This window comes from Tripterygium wilfordii, chromosome 13 (genome assembly GCF_013401445.1).
Source record: "Tripterygium wilfordii isolate XIE 37 chromosome 13, ASM1340144v1, whole genome shotgun sequence".
Taxonomy (NCBI): Eukaryota; Viridiplantae; Streptophyta; class Magnoliopsida; order Celastrales; family Celastraceae; genus Tripterygium; species Tripterygium wilfordii.
The window spans coordinates 12,156,512-12,171,660 of NC_052244.1; the positions used below are offsets into that span (position 1 = coordinate 12,156,512).

General features: G+C 37.3%; 2 protein-coding genes across 2 annotated transcripts; both read left to right on the forward strand.

Moving 5' to 3' along the window:
- Positions 1-838: 838 nt before the first annotated feature.
- Positions 839-6,489, forward strand: LOC120013369 (histone H3.v1-like). The gene is made up of 10 exons (XM_038865159.1): positions 839-1,098; positions 1,916-1,980; positions 2,104-2,345; positions 2,975-3,092; positions 3,809-3,883; positions 3,992-4,115; positions 4,211-4,653; positions 4,749-4,882; positions 5,326-5,409; positions 6,014-6,489. Exons 2-10 carry the CDS (start codon positions 1,960-1,962, stop codon positions 6,105-6,107), a joined length of 1,335 nt encoding a protein of 444 aa, XP_038721087.1. The 5' UTR covers positions 839-1,098; positions 1,916-1,959; the 3' UTR covers positions 6,108-6,489.
- A 1,260-nt stretch (positions 6,490-7,749) lies between these two features.
- On the forward strand, positions 7,750-14,944 carry LOC120012163 (kinesin-like protein KIN-8B). The gene is made up of 15 exons (XM_038863459.1): positions 7,750-8,191; positions 8,264-8,335; positions 8,439-8,555; positions 8,795-8,883; positions 9,428-9,572; positions 9,679-9,774; positions 10,818-10,909; positions 11,155-11,403; positions 11,518-11,668; positions 12,121-12,183; positions 12,266-12,502; positions 12,938-13,042; positions 13,126-13,239; positions 13,599-14,171; positions 14,349-14,944. Exons 1-15 carry the CDS (start codon positions 8,144-8,146, stop codon positions 14,646-14,648), a joined length of 2,451 nt encoding a protein of 816 aa, XP_038719387.1. The 5' UTR covers positions 7,750-8,143; the 3' UTR covers positions 14,649-14,944.
- Positions 14,945-15,149: the final 205 nt, after the last annotated feature.

Below are 15,149 nucleotides of genomic sequence, written 5' to 3' on the forward strand. Positions count from 1 at the left end.
TGATTTATGATAAATTTGAGCAAGTAATAATATAATTAATAATAAAAAATAAAGACTAAAGTTCCAGTCACTATAGACTGAGAATCCATAAGTAACATATTTTTTTTTTGTATTTTTTTAAAAAGGGTAGATTTTTATTCATAAAAAATGTATTTTTTTTTTGTATATAAGGAATTTTCTATTATCGTGGGAAAAAAATAATAATGGATATGGTGTAGGAACATCATTTAAAAGAAAAAACAAAATTAATATAAAAAATATTGTCGTAATACTTAGGTAGTAGACAAGGGATGTAAAAAAAAAAAAAGTCATATCAAACCGAGCCAAGCAACCTCTTGTCAAATGTATGTTAATGAGAATAGATAGAAAAATTGAGAAAATCGATCAAACAGTTAATAATCGATCGAACGGTCGATTTTGTTTATGTCAAAAAACCAACAAGAGACGTAGCTAATCGCTTAGTCAATCTCACGGAATACCTAAAAAAGCCCTGAAGCGAGCCCATTAGATCGAAAACGAAATTTTTTTTCCTTCAATAGATTCGGAGCCCACGAGCCATGGGCCAGCGGTATGTTCGTGTACAATGTACATTAACAATTGGATTTGGACCCATAACCCATTAGCTAAGAAGGCCTGAACAGAGCCCATCTTGCCTTGGAAACAGACACAGGAAAACTGGACAAGGAATGACGATATATTTATTTATTTATTAATTGAACAGAGCCCAACTTTCATGGCACGATCAACGTCGGTAGTTTTTTTGAGGAGATTGCTTGCACACGTGTTGCGCGCAACTGAGAAACTGACACGCTCGCGTTAAAACTTCGGAGTCGAAGCCAAACTGGAATGGGATTTTGGGGGTGCGCTGTACGCCCCTCGGCGTACTTTAGCGCTATCCTTTTCCTTCTCGGTCATTCCGTTTGCTCTCTTTATTCCCGTAACCTGCAGCCGAAATCCCTCCTTCTCTTGGTCGCCGCATAGCTTTCAACGAATCTGAGAGATCCTTTCGATATCTCTTCGTCTTTCCATCGGCCCCGGGGCTTTTTTCGAGATCGCGCAATTTCGGTCTGATTTCATCGGTTCTCGCTCTTGTTGAAGGTAATTTGGCTCGGAATTCAACCAGATCTGAAATTTTCCATTAGATTTCATATACGTTTTATAAATTTTGGTTTGTTTATGCTTCTTCACGGATCGATTTCTCTTCGCTTTTCGATCGGCCCCGTGTTTTTTGAAATCGCGCAATTCCGGTCCGATTTTATCGGTTCTAGCCCTGATTGAAGGTATTTGGCTTGGAATTGAATCAGATCTGAAAATTTCCATCAGATTTCGTACACGTTTTTCAAATTTTAGTTTGTTTATGCTTCTTTACGGTTTGTTTTCATCAAGTTTGTGGATAAATAGCTACCGATTGTCTTGGGGAATTCGAGCGTATGAATCTTTAGATTTGCGAATAGGAATATCACAGCTTCTCGATAATCCAATTTATTTGATCTGAATTCTGATCAGATCACGAAATTTGGATTTAATTTCCTATGATTTTTCGCTTGTAGTATTTGCGATTAGAGATGCTGTAGCTTCTCGATAATCTGAGGTACTTGACCTGTATTCTGATCTGATCTCGAAATTCTGATTTGATTTCATAGGCTTTTTTGCTTTGAATTTTTTTTTTCTCTATAAATAGATGAATGCTGAATTGGGAATAGAATTGTAGAGCTGCTTTCAGAAATTAGGGCTTGTATCTTGACATTGACGATTGCCAGTTCTGAAGTTGTATTACCTCCTCTTGGAGCTAATTGGAATTTTTTTTTCATCTGGATTTAATTTTCATGGGTCATTAAAAGTTTGATTTTCAATTGATCCTCTTATTTTTTTGTGTGGATCATAGTTTTAATTATTCTTTGTTTTGATATTTCAGGTCTCCAATTACTTCAGGTTGTAGTTGTGAGAGCAAGTTGGAGAATGCGAGGATACGACATAGATGTATGCCATTCCAGATTCTGTGCCTATTTTATCATTTAACACCATGCAATTTGCTTATAACTTTAGCTGAAGTTAGGGAGATTTACTGTTATGTTTTTGTTTGTGGGGGTTGTGTTTATGTAGGAACCTGAAAACTACGACGAATATGAGGATGAAGAAGATCAATATGAAGAAGAAGGTGAAGGTGAGGAGTATGAAGAGGAGGAATACGAAGAGGAAGAAGAACGGAAACCTACAAAGGAGGAGCTGGATTATCTTGAATTAAGGCAGCGTCTTAAAGAATCATTTAGAAAGAATAGGAAGAAGGAGGGTGGTCCTACTGGTTCTAATTCACAAGAGAGGAAGAAAAAGCTTCCGTATGACAAGTAAGTGATTTTTCAATGACATTTGTCGATGAGTGGTTTGTTGTCAGTTATTATTAATTGATAACTGTCATTATTTTTTGTGATTTGTTTGTCAAGTTGTTGCAAACAGGCATTTGTTCCTTGCAGTTGCAGATGCTCCCTATCCCTCTCTTGTCTTTCCACTGATAATGTCTTTGGGATTTCGGTTGCAATATTGATTAAAATAAAAAAAAATCCAAACTTGAATCAGGTAAATAGAACCAGTTATCTAGATAAGTAGCTAAGGCAGTCTCCTTTTCGTAGAAGATTCTTTCACCAAAAGTATCCAAGAAACAATCATTAGTGAGTCATGGCCCTGTTGGACTAATGTTATGGGAAGGGAAATGTTATTGACAGTCATATGCTTTAGCATTTTTTCGCTTGAAGGAGATTCATTGAATAATCAAACTTGCAAGCATGCTTGGTTTTGCGAGAGCGTGAGTTTTTTGGTGTTTGTTTGCATATATGGTTGTACATGCTATGATTACTTGTTGATAAGCAAGATCAAATAATTGTCAATATGTACGTGTGGGTTGTTGTGGTGCATGCACCAGTGTGGGTGCCTTTAAGCAATTGCAGACTGAACTTTTTGAATTGTCGTCTTTCTGCAGCTATGGATCTTTCTTTGGGCCGTCTCAGCCTGTTATTGCACAAAGAGTTATTCAAGAAAGCAAGTCATTTTTAGAAAATCCGAATTTGGCGTTGAGGTTTTCAAGCTCCCAGCAGGGAGTAAGTATTTATAGACTCTCATGCACTTATGATTATGATGAAATATGATTAAATTAACTAGTTAATATAGAATTAGGGAAACATCTACAAGAAAAATGAAGGAGTTTGTGCTAGATTAATTTTTATTTATCCCAATTAAAAGGAGAGGGAAAATTACCGGTAATAATAGTCTAATGCATGAACACCTATATTTATAAAGGAGTTTGTGTTATATCAAGAATGATTATGAGATGACATTAGATAAACTGATAAGTAGTTTTGGTATATGAATCTTATATAATCTCAGACTATTTATTTGTTTTTGACAAGAATATGCCATAAGACAAATGAAATAGATTTTATTTACTGGTAGAACATTATTGGAGTGGAGGGAGACTGAGCATTAGTGAAGTTTGATCATTTAGCTTGATTGCGTAGAGTTTCTGATTTCATGCGGAAAATGTAATCTCATCTCAATATGCTTTATACATGCTTGGAAATGTTGGGACTTCTGACATTCTGATCTGACTCTATTTAATTGAAAGTTATTTACTGGAACTTGTTTGAATATTTGGCTGACTGCTTGATTCAAGTTTCTCTTCTCGGTTTTCCTTGAGTTTGGTATTTTTATTGCTTTGGTCCTTTGGATGCTACCTGATTCAAGTTTGGCATTTAATCAAACGAAACATGTACGCGTTTGAAAGTATATATTTATGTTTGCAACCTTTCTTTCGCAGAACAAGAAAACATCTGTTTCAACCACCACAGGATCAAATAATGGAGTGCATAAGCAGCCTAAAGTCATAAGTGCGGTAATCAGAGCGGGGTGCTTCTTGTGCATTCTAGCATTTATGTCTAGGGATTAGTTGAACTGTGAGACAATATGTTCATTAATATGATGGATTATGTGATTTGTTCAGGTAAAAAGGAAAGTTGAAACTATTAAGCATGCAAGAGATTATTCCTTTCTGTTATCTGATGACACAGAGCTCCCGGCTCCTGCTAAAGAGTCTGCACAACAAAATATGTCTGCGCGAAGTTCTGGTATGTTGCTGTTTTACATCAAATATGGCTGTTCAGGCCTAAAACATACTATTTTCATGGAGGTAACTCATACAGGTTTTTTGCTGATGTTCAAGAGGCACGACCTGCTAAAGTTCAGATAAAGAGCAAACCACCATCGGGCAATAATGGCAGAAATGCTTATGGTGACAACTATGAAAGGAAAGCGCCATCTTCAAATGGTCAAATGCATCCAAAATCATACAAGTCGAGCTCTGCCAATAAACTCAATCGGACATCGATGGATTCTAGAAAGCAGCTTGGTAGCAACAATGCGGTCGGACCTGGCCGGCCTGTGGGTCCGAAAGCTTTGCCATCTAAAGCTCCTGTTGCCACCTTGGTGAAGAAGGCTTCTGCACCTGGAGCCAGAGATTCACTGCCTGGTTCACATAAACCTCTGCCCTCTTCAAAGGTGCAGTCTGCTGTCGTAAAGAAGCACTTGGAACAGAAGAAGGGGTTACAAGATCCTAACAAGGGTAAAGTAATGTCGAAACAGTTGGCAGCTCCCATGAAACCTCATGTTAGTCAACTCTCTTTTGTCAAAGCCTTTTTTTATCTTTTACCTTTTGTGAAATGACTTATGTGGTTGTGATTTACTTCAATTCATTTGAACAGGTAAACAAGCCAATCAAACCAATTTCATCTCATGTGACGCATGATCACCGCCCCAAGAAAAGGCCTGCAAGACGGTTCTCTGATGACGAAGATGATCCCGAGAAGGCTCTGAGTATGATCAGGAAAATGTTCAAGTAAAGCTTCTTTCTTGTGGCTTATGTATTTTAAATTATTGGGCATTGTGTTCTTTGGGAGTCGGGGATTTACTTGTGGCTTGCTGCTGAGCCTTCTCTCTTCTTAAAGAAAGTATACACTCTGGTTTTTACTACTTTCAGAAATGATCACAAGGCTAGTAAGAAGTTTTGAAATGCTGGAAGCTGGCAGACCTTTGCCAATTTCCCACAGAATATAGTGGGATCCTATTTCTCATGCATGTTTGATCTTGTGTAATATATTCTGTTTCATTGAGCATTTGATTTAATTGTGTCCAATTTTGATGTCAATGTAAGCTGGAGTTGAATGGTTTTGTTTCTAGATTTCTGAACAGACCAGTTGACAGTCTGTTTTACTTGATATACATGATTGCTTTTTCAGTACTGACGGATTTGCTGGTCATGATATACGATTTCTTTTGCAGTACTGACAGATTTGCTGGTCGTGATGATAACGACAGTGACATGGAAGCAAACTTTGATGATATTATGAAGGAAGAAAAGAGAAGGTTAGTGTCATTTATGAAACTATAGGTAAAGGTAAACATATTCTGTGCACAAGGCTCCTGCAGTGGACGGGGTCAGGGATAGACATAATGCATATAGATCCTACCCTCACATAATATGAGGAGAGTGTTTCTAGGAATTGAACTTGTGACCTTTAGGTTGTACCCTTGCAACTCTACCAATGGGCTACATATTCGCATGTATTCATGTGATTATAGTAGATAAATTTTATAGTTGTTATTTTGGACATACAATAAGGTTGACCTGCTGTTCTCTCAAAAGTACCTAAGTAGTATTTAGCCTTTTTATTGCTTCTGCACTTTGTTTTTATGCAGAAAGGGCACATTGATGGCACATTTATTAAGATGAGATATCACTGGAGTTATGAAACAAAAAGAATCTTTTTTGTGACTGATATGCTTGCTGTCATCCAAAGTTTTTTGCCTTGTTGCAATCATTTTTTGCAATTTTGTTAGATTCGGGTCTTTTTCTTCTAGATGCAAATTTGATGGGTGTGGTGTGTATGAGTCCATGGTTTAGATTTTTACCATTTTGATGTTTGTGCACAAATGTTTCAATATTTTTTTTTTTGGTATCTTGTGACAGTGCAAAAATTGCAAGAAAAGAGGACGAAGAGCAACTTCGTTTGATAGAGGAAGAGGAGCGACGTGAGCGGATGAGGAAAAAGTTGAAGCGATGATGAAAAAAAAAATTGAAGCAGCACCAGTTTATGAGGCAATAGCAAATGCACAATCCGCAGGACTGTCTCCCATAGTCCAAAAATAAATAGTCTTATTTTTTTAGTTATGGAATCCTATTATAGCCCCTTTTCCTTTTAAAATATGCTTGTTGCATTGGTTCCCGATTGTAGTGACATAACTGAGTCTAGGAGTAATTTTGTTGTCAATTGTATCTGGAAGGTTCTCTCCGTTCTCTGTGCTGTCTTTAGGACCTTGTATTTCTTTTCTTTTTCTCTGGTAAGTGGTAACAAGGCTGATGTCCCATTCATTGTTAGGGAACTCAAATTGTGACAATGGGAGCCATGCTCTATTTTTCTAACCGATAACCTTTTTAGTTTGGGAGATTGAGTCTTAGAGGCTATGGTTACTTGGATACTAATGGTTCTGGTTCGAATGGGAGGTACGATAATTTTCTGAAATATAATCGTGGGGATGGTAGGATAGGAAATCAGGAATCCCTGTAAACAATATATTTGAATGCAAAAATACATCCAAAATAACTTATAATAATTTGTGGATCTTCTTGTTTTTTTAGGAAGTGGGGTTCAAATTAGTGGGATTAACTTGTTGATTTACTTTTTAAAACTCTTAAAAATGAAGTTTTTAAGTTATTAAATTGTGGAAATTGGCACTTGAGAATAAAAGTTTTTCAATTCATTGGACTTATGATTCTGAAAGCTTTAAAGTAACAGTAATTAATTATATTTATAGTTATTGAGTTATGACAAACTGACAGATACGGGAGACGATTAAAGTTCGTGGCCATCCACCATTAAGTCGGGTCAATGTCTTCCTCACCTCTTTAGTCTTTAGTGCATCCATAAATGCCAAGCACCAAACAAATTTATTCTTGAATTTGGTTGGACGACACCCCCCCCCTCCCCCCAATCTCATTCACTTCTCACTTTGTCAGTCATGGGTTTCTGCAAAAACTTGTTACTAATTTATAATAGCTGCTGTGTTTTGCAGATATGGGTCTCTGATCTGACGACAATCAATATTTTCATTCAGAATCAGAAAAATCAATAAATTGAGTAGTCTAATAATACTAAATGGATTTTTATTTTGTGGTTTGAAATATAATAATGTACGCTAAGTTATGAAATCATTTGGTTCTTAAAAGGTCGAAATCATTTCATGCCCTACATCCACAGTAAATCCAGCAACTAGTTCGTTGCCGAGTCTTACCTTTCTTTTTTTTTTAAATTTATATTTTCTCCCCAACGTCTCCACCAATTCAAAACGGGTCCCACTCTTTTGTCATGTCTTCTTCTATGATGGTGATCCAACGATCGCGATTCGGCCATGCTATATCTATGATATCACATGCAAACCAAACTTGGCACTTCTTCCTTTTTGTCTTGCTCTGCTGTATCTTTTTCTCTCTTATCTGCATGCTAAATTTCCAAAACATACGATTAATGCTACAGTTGAAGTTAGATCGGATTTTAATTTATTATAAAAATGTAATAGTATTGAGAATCACACTAGCTGTAGTTCAGATAACATTAATGTGTATGATATTTCATAGAGGTATCAGTTTCGAACCTCTCATTCCTTCCTCAATTTTAAAAAATGTAATATCATTTTATGTGAGCCCGATTTTAATTCCTATTTAATGTCTAATAATCACTAAATTATATAGAAGGACTCAGATTAGTGGAATCCACTAATTTTACATAAATATTTCAGTTTCTGTGTTTTTTTTTTTAATTTTTTATTTATTTATAACAATCCCTTCTTAAATGCCTAATTATTTATTTCGAATAACATTCTTTGAGAAATGTTGCAAAAGGCCAGGGTTTTGTCGATCTCTCTGAAGAGCGTTTCTTGGTTTTTGAATCAATCCGGCATTTTTCAGTAGCTCCTCCAGAATGGAAATCCGCTGTTGAAACTGTAGTTTTCCCCAAGGCTTTTCCTCATCAAGCTCCGGACTTGAAATCCGTTTCCGGAAACTATTGTTTGTAACGTTGCTTGAAATCAATGCCAGTCAAACATGCCAAGCATTAGAGCTCCAGCTGGAATGCGAACGACTACGCTCACGGTCAGTGTGCGTTGATTTCATTATTTATGATTTTCTTCCATGGAAACCTCTGCTAAATTTGTTCTGCTGCAGGTCGCCGTCAAATGTAGGCCTTTGACGGAGAGAGAACGCGGTCGCGATATTGTTCGTGTCAATGACGATAAAGTATCATTCACTTTTCATTTTTATTAGGTTCAAGATTCCAGCTGTTTTGGCTGCTTGAATGACCAAAAATTTACTATATGCTGCGCTAATTGTTGATTTGTAGGAGGTGCTTGTGTTAGATCCTGATTTGTCGAAAGACTACCTCGATCGCATTCAGAACCGAACAAAGGAGAAGAAGTATTGTTTTGATCATGCTTTTAGTCCTGAATGTTCAAATTTGGTACGGAGGCTCTTTTCTGCTTATTTTTACCTGCTCGTTCATTTCGATATATTTGGACAGTTTTCCTTAAGAAAATATGCAGAAGAAGGTGAAAATAAACAGTTTCAAACTTCTCACATATATATAAAATAAAATTTTAAAAAACCAAACAGTTTCAAACTCAAACAAACTTTTAAGTGTTATGCCTTTATTGTTTTACGAGTTATGATGTTCTGTGTAACTCTGATATGTAAGTCCAGGATGTCTACAAGAAGAGTGTATCATCTGTAATCTCTGGGGTTGTCCAAGGTCTAAATGCAACGGTGTTTGCTTATGGTTCTACAGGAAGGTATGGAAGAATTTTGTAATCATGTTTTTCTTTTACTTCATTTGTTGGAGATGTAGTCTCCCAGAATACAGTCATCTTGCAAACTTCAAGCTTAAAATCAAAGTATTTTTAACAATATATCCTAGTTTTGCACAATATGTCATTTTTGCAACGAATTCTAGAATAATATTGTGGAGGCCTTGTATGTCATTTCCACTTAAGATTTAATAGGAAATTGACTGTTTTGATATCTAAAAATTCATTTGCAGTATGAAGTCCGTAAACATAATGTCTCTATCAAGTCACGTCTTCTTTGTTCTCTCAGAAATTAGAAAGCTACAGATTTTTATGATGTTTGTTTACAACCTGTTGTCTATGCTAATATTATGTTTTTGAGAATATCATATTAGGTCTTATTATTTACTCGATGAAAATGATCAAAAGGAACTTCATTTTGCCAGTTAATTGAGATCATATTCCTTCTTTTGTTTGTTGTGTTTTATTCATTCTATTTGTTTTTCTTTATATTATTGGTTCTTATTCTTTCTCTCCTCGATGATTCTAGTGGAAAAACGTATACAATGGTTGGGACCCAAGATGACCCTGGACTGATGGTTCTCAGTTTGCATACAATTTTTAATCTGATCAAAAAGGATGAAATCTCTGACGAATTTGAAGTTTCTTGTTCATATCTTGAAGTGTACAATGAAGTAGGTGATGTTTTGAATCTTTTGATTAAAAAAATTCTAAACCTCATTTATTTTATTACCAGCAAATTTTTTTCTAACTTTTTTTTTGCTTTGTTAATACCTTTAGGTAATCTATGATTTGCTTGAGAAATCGTCAGGTCATTTGGAACTTAGAGAGGATCCTGAGAAAGGAATAATTGTTCCTGGGTTAAAATGTATCAAGGTTTATCCTCTTCCTCATCTTTTCATGGAAACTTATGGTTGGATGTATTTTACTTTAGTTGCAGCATAATGTGCAAAATGATTTCTGAAAAAGCTGTGTTTAATTCTACATGTCCATTGGATAGTCAGCTTGCATATTCGCCTAATTAAGTAATATTAATGTTGTGCTATTGATGGCCATCCATCCATAGGCCATTGGGCCTGGCCCATACCATGCAGTCCAAGGCCCAAGGGGGGTTGTGGCCAAGCCCTTCTATGGGAAAAGCTTGGTTACTAAGGAGAGGGAATACCTCTCACCTATATACAGCACTTCCTCCCCTCTCCTAACCGATGTGGGACTCTATCAATACCCACCCCTTCAAGACCAACGTCCACGTTGGTCGAGCACCTTGGCCTGCCATGGCAGGGTACTCAGACTCAGGACTCGGGAGTCTTCCCTATCCCTATCCTTTCGGCCCCATATAACAGAACACCAAGGCCGGCCACAAGGGCCAGGGGCACAAGGCCCATGAATACCAGCGCTCCCCACAGGGCAGGAACGAGGGCTCCGATACCAATGATAGAACGTCGGGACCCTTCCCTATCCCTATCCTTTCGGCCCCATATAACAGAACACCAAGGCCGGCCACTCCGCAGACGCGGCCCCAAGGGCCAGGGGCACAAGGCCCATGAATACCAGCGCTCCCCACAGGGCAGGAACGAGGGCTCCGATACCAATGATAGAACAAGAGGACCATCACTCAATAACCAAACCCCAACCCATCCATAGGCCATTGGGCCTGGCCCATACCATGCAGTCCAAGGCCCAAGGGGGGTTGTGGCCAAGCCCTTCTATGGGAAAAGCTTGGTTACTAAGGAGAGGGAATACCTCTCACCTATATACAGCACTTCCTCCCCTCTCCTAACCGATGTGGGACTCTATCATAGATACATATCTTTATTTCTCAGTCACACTGCCCTTTAAGAAATTTCACTCTGGCATTGGTTGTATAAATTGGTATGCTTGCCACTCCTTTCTTTAATTACTTTTCATTTCTATGTCAGGTTTATTCAGCTGATAGGATTCTTGAACTATTAAACTTGGGTAATAGTCGACGGAAAACTGAAAGTACAGAGGCAAATGCAACATCCTCACGGTGTGTTAGCTGAAGCTAATATTGTGTAATATCCATGAGCTATAAATTTAACAGATTGTTCATAAGCATAGGTTCGAGAAATCAGAAAAGACATCAGTGAAAGCCGAATAGGAAAAATGCATAATCCTGAAGCTGTCACTATCCCGTTACTTTGTTTATTACACAGAAAATTTTATGATTTCTAGTTGCTTTTGTTAGTGTAACATTCTCATTCGGTATTCATAACTTATTGATTTGGTAACCAGATCTCATGCAGTTTTGGAGATAACTGTGAAAAGAAAACAGAGAAACAAGTATCAAAATCAAGTCCTGCGAGGAAAACTTGCACTTGTGGATCTTGCTGGCAGTGAACGAGCGTCTGAAACGAATAATGGAGGTCAAAAACTAAGGGATGGTGCTAATATTAATCGTTCACTTCTTGCATTGGCAAACTGCATAAATGCTCTGGGGAAACAACAAAAGAAGGGTCTGGCTTATGTACCTTACCGCAATAGGTATCTTTCTTCCAATTAAGTTTTTGCCAGGAAAAGATAGTAGTTGTAGTAAATATCTGTTGCTAATTCATTTTTAGCTTAAATTCTCTATGGTAACTATGTCAATGTTTGCAGCAAACTGACACGACTACTTAAAGATGGTCTGAGTGGTAACTCTCAGACAGTCATGGTTGCTACAATATCTCCTGCTGACAATCAGTACCATCATACTGTAAATACTTTAAAGTATGCTGACAGGGCAAAGGAAATAAAGACCCATATTCAGGTGAGATTGTACCTTTGTACAAATAATTAATTACTGTGAAATGGTTCTGGAAGTTTAGTTATAGTCCTTCATTTGAATTTTGAATGCATATCAAATTATCCTTTTCTTTTTAAAATGATCTGATCTGGCTGTGACTTACTAAGGTCTGTGGAAGTAAGATCTAGACAGCCTCTGACATGGCTGAGTGGGATCTTATGCGGCTGGTTGATGACTTGATTTTCGAAACTGTATTCGTCCATTGCATTTACAATTGTATTGTTGTAGAAGATTCCAGGATGTATTGTTTACTTTTTTCAGGCACGCTTATTTCAACTCTTATTTGTATTTGTACACTTTCACCATTTATGAGTACTGCTGACGTGTGACGTACATTAGTTACCAATACTTGCTTCCTGATTTTTTACACAGAGTTGGGTCATGCTTAATTCGTTTTTCTTTTTTCCTAATTCTAGAAAAACGTTGGCACAATAGATACCCATGTATCAGATTACCAAAGGATGATTGACAGTCTTCAGGTACGTTGGTGATAGGATTACCTTTTACATTACTTATATTGGATTCTCTAAGTATTCAAATATGAGATACTTGATTGTACAGATTGAGGTTTGCCGATTGAAAAATGAATTAGCTCAAAAGGAATCGCAGCCGAGTGTCAAGCCTGCAGAAAAAGCTGCAGATGATGAGATGTCGTGGTTGGATATTCTGAGTCGTGAAACCAGTGAAAATGTTCAGGAAAGGATAAATTTACAGAAGGCATTATTTGAACTTGAGCAAACTAACATTAAAAATCATATTGAACTCCAACATCTTGATGATGCAATTGTGAAGCAGCAGGTAGGTAGCAGCATCATATCCAGATTTGTTATCATAATTTTGCACTGCTTAAGCTTGTGAATAAGAGACTAGTGTACAATAGATGCCATTTTTGTTCTTTATTTCTGATCAGAATTCGACTCTCCAAATTTAAGCTTCTTTGCAGGCTATTTTTCAGATGTTTTATTGAAAAAATCTTGTTGTTCTTGGGATATTGCTAACACACTTTGAATGTCTGAACTGTCAATACCTCCATTTCTTTTCCTTTTCCATAACTTCTGAAAAATTTGCATTAGCTTTTTATCATTTACCCTCTTTATTATTTGGGGGATGAATGATCTTTCTCCATGAACATGATAGGTCCACCATATCCTGACGAATTTTATGACAGTAAATTAAAGGAGCCAACTTTTGATAAGTTATTCTAATGAAGGAATGCCATTCTTTCTATTACAGGAGATTGAAAAGGAGGGCGCTGTTGTAGACGCTTTGAGAGCAAGGCGACAAGTCATCCTTGACAACATCCGAGACAATGATGAGGCTGGTATCAATTACCAAAAGGTAACCTCTCATTAGTATCAGGCTCACAAGCCACATACCAATTTGTTGGTGTTTAACGTTGTGATGGGGCTTTCTTATTTCAGGAAATTGAAGCAAATGAGAAGCATCGATGTCAACTGCAAGACATGATTGAAGAATCCATTAATAACAATGGCAATAAAACCTACTTGCGAATTCTCAGTCAATACAGGCTCCTGGTGAGTGCACACTATTCAGGGAAAAATACTTGTTGGATCAGCTGTTGTGCTTGTTTGTCAGTTTGATGATAGTGAGGAGTAATTCATAATTTAATGTCCGATCTGTGGCACAGCAAAAGTAAAAAAATACTTCATATTAATTGAAATAAGAATTCAAACCAGAGCATGTTGTCCTAGTTGTTTTGTCTTAGATGATTTTTAAGGATTAGTGGGTTTATGTATGGTGCTAGAATGAAGGTGTAACCCTTATACCAAATCAGTGCATAACTGCTTATCACCTCATGAATGCTATCATGGCTTATCGAATAGCTCCTATGAACTTCTTGATGGATCCTAACAGTTGTATGTCACTAATGTAGGGAATGGCTAATACTGAGCTTCAGTTTGAGATGGCAATGCGAGATCAGATTATTCACAACCAACGAGAAGCACAAAGAAACCTATGGAACTTGCTTATGGGCATGGGAGTTGATGAGGAACGTTTATCGGTCCTTGCAGCCAAACAGGGGCTATCAATTGAAGATCGTACAATGACACCTGGTATGGGGCTTCCCAAATGGAAGCAGTCACAAAATTTTGCTTATGGTAGTTGTGCTCCTATGGGATATGGTTGTCCAGTTGGGCAGTCATATTCTAGATCTTGCATCTTCCAGCATCATCAATTCCATCCAGCTCATACTTCTTGCAATGAAGAGCAACGTAGTTCCTATTATTTGCTATCTCGCAATAACTTCCCATTACCGTATCTGAGTCTGAGGAGGAGCAGTGAGCAGTGGGTTGGTGGAAGTCCAGGTTCCTGGTTTAGCACTGCTGATAAGCATCCTCAAGATTTGCGCAATTCATGCCCAGATATGAGAACTCAAGCTTTACGGAATTGCGAAAGTCACATGTCAGCTTTGACACACAGTGCTGATTTCAGCCAGCATCATAATGTAATTATGTTCTTTCTTTCCACTAACCGTCTCTGATATATGTACTAGATTATATATGTTATTGTTTTAATTCATATATTTGTTCAAGGTGTTCTTCTCAACATTGATTCGCTTTTTCTTTTTGTATCTCTCAACTCCGATGTTAACTTTTGCATATACTTTTAATATTCTTTACAGGATGCATGGAACAGCAGTGTGAGGCATCGTCTGTACGAGAGCCCTCATGTTGGGATGTGTTGTAGCCAAGACTTATACTATGGATCATCGATTGGTCGTGGAGAAGGGACGAAAGGGTTTTTTGAATACAGTCCAATGGATCATGGCACTGGCATGCCCAGCTCAAACCATACATTTCGAATGACTGAAGACTCAAATCACCCTAATGTACCACACATACCTTCATTTGCTGCCACAGGACCAGTATCTTTTTCTCCTTGTAGGCCTGATGTCAAAGCTCACCAATCCAATTTTGTATAGTTCTCATTTGTTCATTCTTCATCCTCTTTCCTTTGCCATGTTTCCTAATTCTTTACCTGCAAATGTACATGTGTAGCATCAGAGAACTCTTACGCAGCTGGATTCGCTAGGCCAACCATTGTGTTCATGATTCATAGGACATACGGTCTCGAGGGTTTAGCACATAACTAGTCGGATACCCTCCCGACTCTTGTAACTTCCAGGATGTAGGACGAATATTGTGCTTGGGTATGTCTTCTGAACAAATATGCTATTAGAATGGTTAAATTTTAAGAATTTGACAGGCATTATTTCGAGTCTGCATTTAGGACCAAAATTATGTTTTCTTAGGTTATTTTCCTTTTCTTAACATATACTATCTTTTGAATCATCTTAATCAGTTTTTCCCCGAAGCCCAAAAAATATTGAGGATATGAGGGAGGGATGTATCGTCCACCATTTGATATCCTATTGTCGTAGTTAATGCACAACAGGTGAATATTTTTATACTATCCCTTATTG

Bases quoted from the DNA above. Each gene is read 5' to 3' on its own strand.
- LOC120013369 (XM_038865159.1), top strand. From the start codon at position 1,960: ATGCGAGGATACGACATAGAT. The intron at 4,116-4,210 runs GTATGTTGCTGT...CTGATGTTCAAG, and splicing joins TATGTCTGCGCGAAGTTCTG to AGGCACGACCTGCTAAAGTT. The intron at 4,883-5,325 runs GTAAAGCTTCTT...TTTCTTTTGCAG, and splicing joins ATGATCAGGAAAATGTTCAA to TACTGACAGATTTGCTGGTC.
- LOC120012163 (XM_038863459.1), top strand. From the start codon at position 8,144: ATGCCAAGCATTAGAGCTCCAGCTGGAATGCGAACGACTACGCTCACG. The intron at 8,192-8,263 runs GTCAGTGTGCGT...GTTCTGCTGCAG, and splicing joins TGCGAACGACTACGCTCACG to GTCGCCGTCAAATGTAGGCC. The intron at 8,884-9,427 runs GTATGGAAGAAT...CGATGATTCTAG, and splicing joins GCTTATGGTTCTACAGGAAG to TGGAAAAACGTATACAATGG.